The sequence below is a fragment of the Acromyrmex echinatior genome, chromosome 8 (genome assembly GCF_024713525.1).
Source record: "Acromyrmex echinatior isolate Ae372 chromosome 8, ASM2471352v2, whole genome shotgun sequence".
Lineage (NCBI taxonomy): Eukaryota > Metazoa > Arthropoda > Insecta > Hymenoptera > Formicidae > Acromyrmex > Acromyrmex echinatior.
In genome coordinates this window covers 3212202-3225589 of record NC_141859.1, presented here as the reverse complement: position 1 = coordinate 3225589, position 13388 = coordinate 3212202, and the positions used below count along the sequence as shown (strand labels likewise).

Genomic DNA, 13388 nt, shown 5'->3' with positions numbered 1-13388 from the left:
TTTTATAGTATTATTTAAAACATGTATGAAGCATAAAGATAGTTTTACTTTAAAAAACACAATGTTTTGTTTTATAAAAAAAAGCAAAAAATAAGTTTTGATTGGAATTCACTCTAAATAATTCCATAATACTAGTAGCTAGTAATATTTAAGATTACATAAGAGTAATATTTTTTTCCACCTAAGGAATGTATGGTATATCGTACGATAGTCATAGTTACAAAATTATTTATTTAGAGATGATACGTTATCTCAAGATATCTTTGCAATCTTTATAATTCAATCTTCAAGTAATAGACAATTAGTTGTAAGCAATTCGTAGTAGCGAACAGTACATTAACGAAAATGGCTCAAACGCGACCCGCGTGTCATAGTATTCACATTTAAATTTATCACTGTCTAGTTCTATGCAAAACTGTGTCATCCATTCGGATAAGAGATTCGCACAGAATTAGACAGTGATCAATTTAAATGTGAATGCTGTAATGACGATTTCACCTATCATTATAATGGTATGAGAAACCATTTATCAAAAAAATATATGTTTTTTGACGAAGAAAAAAGAAGATGAATTATTAAATAGTTTTCAAAAGGAAACACATCATCGAGTTAATTTCTAACTATTATATTATGACAATTATTAGCATGATAATATTTTTCAATACAGTAAAAATTGCAAAACAATAAAAGATTGATGCGAAAAATAAAATTTTGATATAAGAAATTCATATTTTAAATATGATCGTATTTCTGATATATGATGTTTTTTGACATTTATTCAAAAAACATCACATAACGGAAATACGTTCTTACATAAAACATAAATTTCTTGTATCAATTTATCATTTGGCTGGAAAATATTATGTTGGAAAATGTCATAATGCTAATTGTCACAACGTAATAGTTAAACCTCTGATCTGTGTTACACCTCTCTCATATGCTTGTTATGCACACGCTGATTATTTAATTGCCTTAAAACAAGCATATGTTTTAATGTTGGTTTCCGAACAGTGGATTTTTCGAGAGGTGTTTCTGTAGACAAAGATACTCTCGGGAGGTTGCCGGCCTTTTCCGAGAGGAAACATGAGCGTAAATATTTTAGTTCTTACTGGGATTGAACCCGGAATCTCTGGCATGGTAAACCAGTGCGCCGTCTGCCACGCGCTCACAAATTATATAATAATATGTATAATTATATTATATATCTTAAATTTTATATATGTAAGTTTATATATAAATTTTATCTCCAATATATACAATTAATCTAAATTGTCCTTTATACAATTATTTTAATTATTAAAATTATATTCTTTTATAATACTTATCTATATGTATCCACTTTTGTTTTTCCTGGATATTCATTCATATCTAAGATACACCGGAATATAATTAGTAAGTGCTTATAAAGAAATAATTAATTTCTCATTAGTAAATTATTTTTTACCAATTAGTCATTAAAAGATCTAAAGAATCTAATTTATATGAATCGACGAATTTTATACGCGAATAATTTCAAGAAAACAATAATCTACGCATTTTTATAAAAAGACTAATCGGAAATGTTAAGTAAAAATTTTTTTGAAAAAGGCTGCTTATTGTTAATTAACAAATCTAGTAATGCAACTATCTATTTTTTCATCTCAAAAATATATCAAGTTGATATTTTATCCTTGTCATTACATTTTGTTAACAATTATAATAAAAGAGCTATAAAAATTAATATTTCTATAACAGACACAAACGGTTAACAAATGCATTTTTTTGATAGGACAAATATGTGTAATTATTGTATCTATTTGTGTTACACAGAGAATTTATTTTTAGAATTCCATGTCCCAGCCAGAAAATTCATCCGGTGGAATATCGCGGTCAGGTGGATATCTTTCAAAGTTTCGTGTATCGAGTTGATGTCGTACCTAGAAATAAAATAGATAATTTTAATACCAATTTTAAATAAAATTTTTGCATAAAAAATAAAAAAATTGAAAGTGTGTTTTATTTACAAATCCTATTGATAAAAAGTATAAAATTTGCAAAAGTAATATACCGTTGGTACAATGGGAGCCGGTAGAGCCAATCTTTGAAGCGCTTGCCAGTTAAATCCGGAAAACCATCTAAAAGGACAAAAATATAAATTATTATAAAGGAAAAAGTAAAACATAGGCTATTTAAAATTTATGTATAACTAAATATATATTTGTATAACTGAGAAATTAAAAATTATATAATACAAAAAAAAACAAAATGGAAACCCATGTTACCATCTTTTTTCTATTTTATATTAGGTGTTGGAATTAATTCGTAGCGTTTTACAAGTGATGGGAAGTACTTTCATTAATGTATTTTTTAATGCTCATGTGAAATAAATAACATTCTTTCATTAAAAAACGCTACGAATTAATTCCAACACCTAATATTATATTGGAAAGCATCTTATTTTATAAAATAAAAAATATCTTCTACAAAATGCTTTCTCACAAAGATATTTAAACATGAAATGTTTCTTAAAGGTGTTATTATTATACGTATATAATATAATTTATGAAATGTTTTTAAAAATATAAATATTTTTTCTCTTCTTTGTAAAATCTTTCTGACGACTTACTTGTGATCGCGAATATCTTGTATTCCGTTTCGCTGGTAACCCAATCGTTCGGAAGCGTTCAAACGGAGTAGTTTCTTGATGAGATTATTGGCGTTTTTGTTGACGATGTTTGGTATACTAACCATTTCGATTCCCTTGAGAATATTATTATAAGTCGTCATATGATCGGATCCTCGGAAAGGCGGCTTACCAATGAGAAGCTCATGAGTTAGAATACCGAGAGCCCAATAATCCACCGCTCTAACGAAATGAAGAATTAAATGCGATGGAAAAAATATATAGAAAAATATATAGAGACAATAATATGTAAATATAGAAAAACATAGAAACAATATAACAATTATAATGAATGTTAGAACAATCTTAAATTTCTTACCTGTCATGGCCTTTATTCAAAATAATTTCCGGTGCGACATATTCTGGCGTACCGGCAAATGTCCACGTTTTGGCCGGACCAATTTTCTTACTAAAACCAAAGTCCACCTATGGAAGAGAGTTAATTTTTTTTCTTGTAGAATTTCTCATTCTCACAATCGGGCCCGCTGCAATAAGCAGGTGTGTAAATTATATACAACACAATAAAAAAACATTAACAAAGAAAGCGCTAAATTAAGTTTTAAAAAGATCAATTCTCCATAACCAATTGCATATGCTTGCTTCTGTTAAATTTAATTTTTTCCAAAATTTGTACTGTACATCACCAACCGTTGGAATAAATAATTGTTTATTTCCTGATGCTATTAAAATCTTTCAGTATATTCAGAGCCATTATATTCAGTACATACAAAATCATTTTAGCATCAGGATATCGATTGTTTTCCTAGAATAGAAACGTGAAAATTTTCTCTATTAATTTCAATAGTAAACAAAATTTTTATCTTTCAGATTTCTGTTCTAGTTACATAATCAAATTTCATCCTCTATAAAAAGATATTTAGAAAATTTTTTAAAGACTATCCTATTCATAAGATTGTAAATAGAAACATTAAGAGGGACAGCAAACTCTCCTTTGCGCCTTATATTTCATAGCATATTTCAGCAGCAGGCCCGATATAATAATCTCTAAATGTATATTTTAAAGAAACTTTAATAATCGCGTAATTGGAAGTTAAGTTATTATAATTAAAAATCAAGTGTCTCACCAATTTTAAATAGCCACGTGTATCGAGCATAAGATTTTCCGGTTTGAGATCTCGATAAACAATGTTTAGTGAGTGAAGATGATCGAGGGCTTCTACTACACAGCCCACCATAAACTGTGTAGTGGTGTCATCGAAAAGACGTCTCCTTTGAAGAGTTGTCCAAACATCTCCGCCGAGACATACTTCCATAAGAAAATAGACATACTTGCTATCTTTGTACGTTTGATAAAGCCTTAAAAAATGCGAAAGTATATTAACTTTGGTTTAATTAATATTGTTTAAAAATTCTTTCGTTATACTTGATTTAACTTTATTAGTCAATTATTTTTTTGTTTACATATTTTTATTAATCTTGATGTCGACATTACAAATTTTATGATGTTAGTTGTTTTTACAGTTTATCAATAATTAAGAAACAGAAATAAATTAAAATATATTTATCTTATATTAATTTCAAATATCATTTTATATCAGCAATGGTAGTTTCATAATATTACAAGTTAATCGTGATTGTAATATAAAATTTCAGTGAAAGATAACTTACTTGCATATAAAAGGAGAATCGCATGCTTGCATAATATGTTTCTCATTCAGCACATGCTCTTGCTGTTGTTGCTCGACCATGACCTTCTTCTTAAGTTTCTTCAGAGCGAAGCTCTTATTCGGGTTGGATCTGAGTGTCACCAATTCGACACGACCGAATCCACCAACTCCTAACGTTCCCCTCGTTTCAAGGTCGATCAAGGTTAAATTTGCATACTCGTTAGTCCACTTTTTTGGGGTCAATGAACGCTTTTGCTTTTCATATTCAGCTAACCAGTTCTTGTTGCGAATCTCATCCAGACTGCCCAAATAGTTCAGGAATGACCTGGCAATTTCTTCGAATTATGTAATATTTTTAACATTTTATATTTACGAAAAAAAATTCTTAAAATCGTTGTCCGTTGATTAATTATGAATGTCTCTTTGTAAAAAATAAAATAATATTTTTATATAATAGTTAATAGTAACAATCTTAAGGGATAAGTTTCTTAATTTTTAAAATTTATCTTAAAAAGAATTGAAATATCAAAATAAAAAAAAAATGTTACAGTAATTTGAAGTAAATGACTGATATCTTAAATTAAATAATTCACGATTATTTCATAGAAATTGAGATAGCTTTTGCAACTTATATTTTTTAAATTTGTTTAATTTGATAACATACAACCAATTTGACTTCAGAGATTTATTAATTATAAAATAACGTGTGTATTAATTAAACTCACGTTCTGTCCAAAGTCAAGCATTCGACACCAGGTGCAAGCGCGATCGCGTTGGCACGTCGTTCACCCTCGTCATCGTAGAGAGCCAATTCGCCGAAGTAATCTCCTTTGCCGAGGACTACTAGTTCCTCTTCGCCTCCATATTCGGTGTCTTTGGTGATTCGTACGTTGCCACCGCTGATTATGTAGAATTTTTCACCCTTCTCGCCCTGCCGCAGTATTTTTGCTCCAGCCGGGAAAAATTCCTGCAAGCATTATTATAACGTTCTTTTAAGCCATATTATAAATTAAGCGGCGAGCAGAATGATATCATTTAAAATATCTTCTTACTTACTACTCTTATAAGATCGGATATCTTCGCGAGCACATGATCCTTGGGTTCCGGAAGTTTTTGAAGAACGGAAACGCGTTGAAGGAAACGGATATTGCCCTCCAGTTGTTCCTGAGCTGTTCTCATCATTATAGTTAAAAATACTGATCTGTCGAGAACCCATACTTTTCCAGCTTTCTTTACTAAAACACAAAATTAGATACATGTATTAATTTAAAAGCATTAGCACTTCTTAATTCTCAAGAAAATTTTTAATTTTTTAAATTTCCATGATATATAATATGTTTAATAATATTATAAATTACTACAGATTTGAATATACAGGGTGTTTGGAAAATAATGATAAATCTTTCGCATAGGGAATAAACTAAACTGAGAAGAAAAGTCTTCTACCATTTTGCAATTTTCGTAATAGTTAACAAGATATTAATTGCTAAAAATTGCCGAAAATTGATCTTTATTTTCCAAACATTTTATTTCCCTTGTAAAATTATAAAATTTCTTATCTTATAAAATTTCTTTTTTTACATTATTTATATAAACTTAAATATATTTGTATTTAATTTTAAGAAATATTTCCTAAAACGTGTAATAAATTTTTAGAAATGTTAGATTTTTTAATTCATTTTTCATACTTACCGCTAATAGATCGAAGTCTTTTTGTGTTATATAATAAAGCAATTTCTCCAAACGCAACTCCTGGTCCGAAACTTCTTTGGAATTTGTTCCCCTCGTAAATGTCAAAATCTCCTTCCGCCGATACGTACAAGTGCGAGCCTGTAAATAAACAATACGCTTAAAAAATTTACATGTATAACTGCTACGTTAATATTTATTAAGTAATTGTTCTATAGATGTGTAATAATATATTTCTAGAATTTATATAATAATATATAAAGTTTTCATGAAAAGAGCTATACCTATATCGCCCTCTCGGATAACTTGAGTATTAGCGAGAATTTGTTTTGGATACATGGCAGAAACGAGTGACTCCACTTGATTTTCTTCAAGATTACCCAGAAATTCGTTCTCCAAAATAGCCCTTTTAATTTGCCTGGCACTCCTATAAGTAAAAAAAAGAACGACAATATTACGATCTATACTTTTTCGAAAGGAAATAAAATAAAACTTATATCAATTAGAAAATAATTACATAATAGACAATTAAAAATTTATAATCTTCGAATATCATTATTTTTATTAATTATTATATAAATTTCAACGCTAGCTACCATAAATTATATTATAAATTATTAATTTATCAATATTTATCATAATTATTTTCTAGTTACCTGGCATCTTTCTCGTATACGGGTGTCGGTGCCGAGGGTGGCGTTGGCGTTCTTCCGATGACGCCACCCCTTGGATTATTTACGTGTTGTTCGCCATTGTTCACAGCATTGTTCGCATCTTCTAATCCAGATTCTTCTTGATGTGATGGAAGGTGATTGACATAATTGGCCTCAGACGGCGGTGACGACACAATGACTTTCGTGAGTGATGTGGATGATTCGGATGATGATGGAACAGTGCCATTTACAGTTATCGGAGGCAAGGTACCAGGTAACGGACGTATCTAATAGAGATTGAAGTAATATTTTAATAAAAAAAAAAAAACTTTAATTAGAAAGATGATTTTTATAAAATTATGCTTCTTCTAATGATAAGTGATTTATTTATAAATTACGTTAATAAGACGTACGACGCCTATAGTAAAATTGGAGTCCTCGTAGCCCGGCAGAGGGGTGAGATTGATGCTACCCCTCTGCCCGCGGAATGTTAGGATGTTGGCCCTCGGGAAGCATGAGAACCTCATGTTATCTTCGTCCAAAGCATGTCCAAAGCAAATTCTTTTAACACCTGAAAGAAACGTCCCTTTAATTTAAGCACAGCATCATTAGTGTTTGTATTATTTGATAGAAAGAAAAAAATATAAATTTACATTGTAAACATGAGAAAAACATGTAAATATATACATTGGAAATTCGTAATAATAAAATAATAATTCTTATGCACAGTTTTTATGTGTACAAATTTTTACAAATATCATATAATGTGTAGCAAAATTGTGCAATATTTTAATATTTTCTTTGTTTATTAATATAATTGCATCCCTGATGGCATGCTAATTAATTCACAACGTAATTTTTATCCACAATTATTTCATCTGTAATATTTAACATTAGAAGAATTCTCTCTCTTTCTCTTCTTCGTTAGCTCGCTGAAACTCAAAGTCTCACAGAGATCTAATTAATTTTCGCGCAGGGTAATCAATTTAAATAAATGAACAAATTAATGAAGAGGCAACTAATTTGATCTCTGACATTTAAGATGACGTATAATTTTATTCACCGTTTGATACATCCAACATATCTGGCTAATAATTATTTCCCGTCTGCGTCGAAGAAAGCGCGTTTAATTAAGCTGATAGTCATAATTGAGCGGAACACATAATGCTAGGACAATTATTTCGGTCACTCACTCACTCGTATCACGTTCCTTTCTTCATAGCGGCTCTCAACAGGTAATTATTCTTCGATATCACTTCACGCGGAGGTTACTCATGACCGGCATTCGATTCCTTCGTCGAGCACTTCGACTCGGATCGCGTTACACTCATCATATAACTACTCCACTTTTTGTGACACACAGCTCTTTTTTTTCATACGACTCGGTCTCACTGCGAGAGTCAATTGCTACCACAGCAGTCACATGCTTATGCTAATGGTGTTTGGTGCACGTGATATATTGTGCCTTGACGTCATAATGCATTAGCACATGCTCATGATGAGAATATTCTTGACACTTTACCAAGTCCGATCATCCTTTCCTTTTCGTTAAGATTTTTAGTTATGGCAACTTTTCTGGAAAGAAGCGCTATATAACATGCTGAAGCTTTCAAAATTGTAAATGTCATAATAAATGAATAAATAAATGAGCTTACGATCATTAATTTGCAATTTATATTGCGTTAATATTTCTTATTACTTTGTAGTAACTTATATAAATTAATTTCTTATATATAAAATGCAGTACAAAACAAATTTTATAGATATAGCATGAAGATTTTACTCCTTTTGTTCAAAGGAGACTAAAATAATTTCAGTAATAATTTCGTTTCCTTCTTTTTTTGTATATCTCAATTAAATTTACCTCGAAAACTTGATTTTGAAGATATCATTGATGAAGATTTCTTCAAGATACTGCTGAAATTTCAGTTCTTTAAAAGAATATTCAATAAAGTTACACAGCTTGTTTTATATACATATAAAATGCTTCAAGTTGCATTATATAGGAACATCTTCAATTCTTTATTAAAATTTGAGAGACTCGCAATTATTATTCTCTTCAGCACCGCTCTTTCGCAAAAAAATCCTTCAAAGCTTGCACATATCTTATTGTGAAACCACTCGATGAAACGATGTTGTTATTAATCTTGTTACGATGCGATACGATGAATTATTCGGTTTTATTAGAATCTTTTGCAAGGTGCACACAAAATTGCAAGCAAATTTATTCACTTCTAATTTTTCCTCGGGTATTGTTTCACGAGGAGACGTCACTTCGTTTATCACCGATATGCAAACAGCGCAGGAATCTTGAGGTGATATCTTTTAGTCGTATCCATTATTCAAGACGCTTTAAAAGCCTCAGTTATGCCAATTACTATTATTTCATGACTTTGATGTTAAAATGACTTTTCTTTTATAAACACTAAAAAAATTCTTTTCAGAATTTTTGAAATTCTAGTACTGAATAATGAATATATTGCGGTAACCAAATAAAAAAGAGAATTTGTAATTAAACATAAAAAAGTTTTAAAAAAAGGTAAAAAAACAAACCAAAATTTAGAAAAAATTAGATATTAATCTTTACAAATTTTTTTGCAAGGGCAATACAATTCTGTTCTTCATATTGAGTTCATCAATTGTTGAATATTTCATGTAATTATTATATTTCCATAAAATTTCAAGACAATTTTCTGTTACATATTGTCAAAATATTATTATAATTATTTAATAAATCACAAAAAACTATTTGCTTTTTTGTAGATACAATCTTCGCATAATTCTCTAATGATATGTGACCTCCTTATACTCATGCAAGGTTGACTCGTATCGAATTGTACGTACTACGAGATCACAATAACGCTATTTAATTAAACGCACAAGCAAACGATTACTCAAACCCTAAATATATCTTCTGATTATACGGTTGTTGAAGCACGCACGATAAGTTCTGCGTGCGATCAATTAATTAATAGATCATTTTCTACAGTAAGATTTTTGAAAATTCATTAAATGTATTATCTCTTCTATAATAACCGGCTAATACAAAAGAAATATTTCAAAACTATCTGTATGATAGGACAAATTGTGTCAAAGCGACTCACAAGCAATTGCATCGCTGTGAAGTAATTGAATTCAAGCCTACAAGATCTTATCGCGCGCGCTAAGTTACAAATATTATATAACTATAATTAACGAAGCGATAGTATCGTTGTTCATTATTCGAATAAGCAAATCACGCGTTTTGTCATCGCGTTCCGAAATAAAAAATAAGAAAAAACTTTGCACTTCCGGTATTTTATAATAAATTAATTGAATTACTTTTACGTAACAAAAAAAATCAAAAGAGTCGGAAAAGTACTTTAGGTTTCGTAACTGAAAAAAGTTTTTTGAAAAAGAAATACTATTCAACCCATATTACACATCAGCAAGACTTGTTTAAAATACTATATTCGTAATATTTTATATTCATATAAATATTTTATGTTTGTGTCTTATAATATAAAATCGTTATTTATTGTGATGAATAAAATATAGAAAGAAAAAGATGAGGAAAACGAGAGCGAAAATTGCGGTCGATTAACAATTACACGCGATTCCATTTTCTTAGTGCGACATTTCTTGTCTGTAAAAAAACAACCATGCCTCGGTAAGAGCTCGGAATTAAGGCCTCAAAAGAATAATTACGATTTACGTTATGCGGCGATGCGCTCGACATGATTTGCTAGCGCATCGTGCGACATTTTTTTCGCTTCGCTTTTCAATGCAGTTGTTTATGTAAAAATTGCGAGGTCACAAATCCCGGAAATGATGGAAACGTAACGATATTGTAATCTGTTGCACAATGAGCTCGGTGTCAATTTCCCTGACGGAAAACACCGGCAATATTTAAACGCACGTCATGATGCGGTTGCAAAAAACCAATGACAAGGATAAATAAAACATAATACGATTCTTGTCTCATTAAGTCTTAAAATATTCAGACTTATATATTTTTAAACCGAATGTATCGTCTGTGGGCAACAATGATTCAAATTTCAATAATTGTGGAAAATTTATAGCTTATCTTGAAACTCAAGCGCCTTTCCTTCAACAACAATTACAACAATTACATTTTACAAGTACAACTTTTTAACTCGATTTATTGTGAAAAATATAATTTAGATTTGATTAGTTTAGATCTTTTTTTACAACAATTTTTGTTTTTATTATTTATTAAGATTATTTTTATTAACAATAACACAGCATTAAAAATAGATTTACTTAATGATTTGAAAATTATTAAATCATAAACTTATCTAATCAATAATTAAGGGTAAAATTAAGTAGTAATTATAATTCAGATTCCTAAGAAGTCAAAACATATTTTTAAAATTTATATGTTCTTTTCATTTTACATTCTTTTCTTCTGATAATTATGTAAAGATTCTTTTCTGTGTGCTAATTATGAGTTTCCAATTCTAGAACTTTGTTACTTCACGTGGTGATATTTTTATGTTTTGCAAACATTTTATAACGTAACACAAAGATAACATGTTATATGTGTTAAGGTAGCAAGCAATTGAGCATTGCCCAATGTTTTATCGATATATTTGCGAAGAAGTCTGCGTACACATTTCAAGCCGCGGACAATTAAGGTAATATTATCTGATAACATCAGTTATACATATAGACGCTTCTTTATTACAGGCACATTTAATTAACAGTATCGACAATCATATTGCCGAGGTTAATTAACTTCATTTATGCCTATACGTATGTGTGGCAATAATTAATTTTTTTAATGCGACACACGCGTGTCGCATATGCGTATGACGTTTGTAACCAATAGCTATTTTTTATAGCTTTATTTGTTAATTATTACTCATTACATCTTCTTTGCAAATTATTTATACTTAGGATAAAGAAGTACAAATAGATCAGGATATAGAGGTACAAACGCGCAATAATTAAAAGTATTACGATAATTAATAATAAAAATAATGATAATTTTGAGAAAAATAAATTTTTCTATCGTATATAATGTTTAGATGCTTAAAAGGCTATGCAATATTAATTGATCGCAAATAAATCTATATAAATTAATAAAGCGAGTATTGAGTTCTTAATGTGTAAATACAATAGAATGTAATTTTCTTCTTTTAATTAATATTATGCGTTGCTCAATAAAAATCTAGTTATATATTTTTTCGTAATAAGATTTGAGAGTAATATATCAAAAATAATGATATAAAATAAATATAATATAAAATAATATAAGATAAATATTGAATCTGTATTTTATATTTTTTCGCAACAGAGTCAAATTAAATTGTGCAAGTTGTACACAAATCGAATTAACAATTCAATATTTATATTCTCATTGCGTCATTGATTAAAGGAAACCTTTTCACTTGGTTGCCATCTTCAATTTATCGACATCGGAATGCAAGTCGATCTTGAAATTTATCAGTTTAGAATGATATCAGGAATACTAATCAACGTTTCCGTGAATCGATTAGATAATCGATCGCGCGAGAAAGACGTGCAATGAGAAACAAGTCTATCATAGCATTGTCTTGAGCAAATTCGATAACGTGCAACACAATTAGCGATGCTTATACTTTTTTGCGAAACTCACCCTTCAGGTTGACGTAAAAAATCTTTCAAGCTGGACTAAGAATCCTGCGCCGGAAGGCCCACTAAGGAACAATGATGTCAAGGAAGATTATGCGCTTTTCGCTCGCGCGATCTCGGAGGAAAGAGACATAGATCTTTTTTTTCAAGTGCGACCGCACGGAGGTGTATCGCATGAATTCGCACGTTCGACTGATGCTCAGGTACAACAAAGACGAAGAAATCTTATCTAGCCGATAACAGAATGGCGACGAGCAGTGTCAACAAGCAGGTATATGTGGCGCGCGAGCGTCTTATCTAATGAGTCTATTCTTTTTCTTTTAATAAGACTGCCTTCGTGTCTTTGTCAAACGTTCGTATAGGCATTGTAACTATCAGGAAAAATGTATTCTTTTTACTGGGTAGCAGTACTAATTTAATTTTTGTTTACTTTGCTGCTTATCAATACGGACTAAGAGTAACGGTTAAAAATTTTGTTTATAATCTTTTCTTTTTTTATTTTTTATTTTTTCGGAAATAAGCAAGATCATAATTCACTAAAAATTACTTTATTGGAATCAGCGTGTAATATTAAATTTTAATATCATATAATTAAGTTTAAGATAAAAGTTTTTATAAAAAACACTGATAATTAATTTCAATTTAAAAATACAAATTTATTGTAAATTTTTTTGATCTCAAATGATATTTTTTATTAAATAAAATAATATTTCGTTTAAATTGAAAATAATGTTGATCTATTCTATTAGTTTGAGTGTTGCTGCAATTCGAAGATTAAAATGCTAATTTTATTGATTTACAATTTATATCATCATTATGCACTTTTCTAAAGTTAAAGTAAAATATTTGAACATAAGATAAATGTTCCTCGAATATAATGTCTGCTTGTGCGTGTGTGCAAATCATGCTGATTTAACAACGATTTGCATTCTTACATTAATGAATAAAAATTGTACACGTGCAAATTATACAAGTTTTCTCAATATAAAAGTGTAATTGAACATCTAGATATAGTTCGTTATCTAAGACAACGATGCTTTATCGTAAAATTTTAATACAGTAACAATAATTAATTTAATAAGAATAAAGGACTTTTAGTATCAAATAATGATCTAAAGAAAGTGAAGTTTCACTTTCTTT

At 29.5% G+C, this 13388-nt stretch overlaps 1 protein-coding gene across 5 annotated transcripts in view; it reads right to left on the bottom strand.

Moving 5' to 3' along the window:
• Window positions 1-1339: 1339 nt before the first annotated feature.
• LOC105150153 (cGMP-dependent protein kinase, isozyme 1) overlaps window positions 1340-13388 on the bottom strand; it is a 13126-nt gene continuing 1077 nt past the window's right edge. Inside the window, exons 2-15 of one of the 5 annotated variants that reach the window (XM_087408649.1) lie at window positions 12253-12477; window positions 7826-8207; window positions 7031-7203; window positions 6636-6919; window positions 6264-6406; window positions 5983-6120; window positions 5347-5525; window positions 5016-5257; window positions 4292-4615; window positions 3748-3979; window positions 2982-3088; window positions 2606-2845; window positions 2048-2114; window positions 1340-1916 (exon numbers count right to left, since the gene is read on the bottom strand). In XM_087408649.1, coding sequence (XP_087264775.1) covers window positions 1821-1916; window positions 2048-2114; window positions 2606-2845; window positions 2982-3088; window positions 3748-3979; window positions 4292-4615; window positions 5016-5257; window positions 5347-5525; window positions 5983-6120; window positions 6264-6406; window positions 6636-6919; window positions 7031-7159 — 2181 coding nt within the window. In that variant the 5' untranslated portion in view covers window positions 7160-7203; window positions 7826-8207; window positions 12253-12477 and the 3' untranslated portion in view covers window positions 1340-1820. The remainder of the gene's footprint in view (window positions 1917-2047; window positions 2115-2605; window positions 2846-2981; window positions 3089-3747; window positions 3980-4291; window positions 4616-5015; window positions 5258-5346; window positions 5526-5982; window positions 6121-6263; window positions 6407-6635; window positions 6920-7030; window positions 7204-7825; window positions 8208-12252; window positions 12478-13388) is intronic. The other 4 variants (XM_087408650.1, XM_011063045.2, XM_087408651.1 and 1 more) reach the window with 4 other exon arrangements.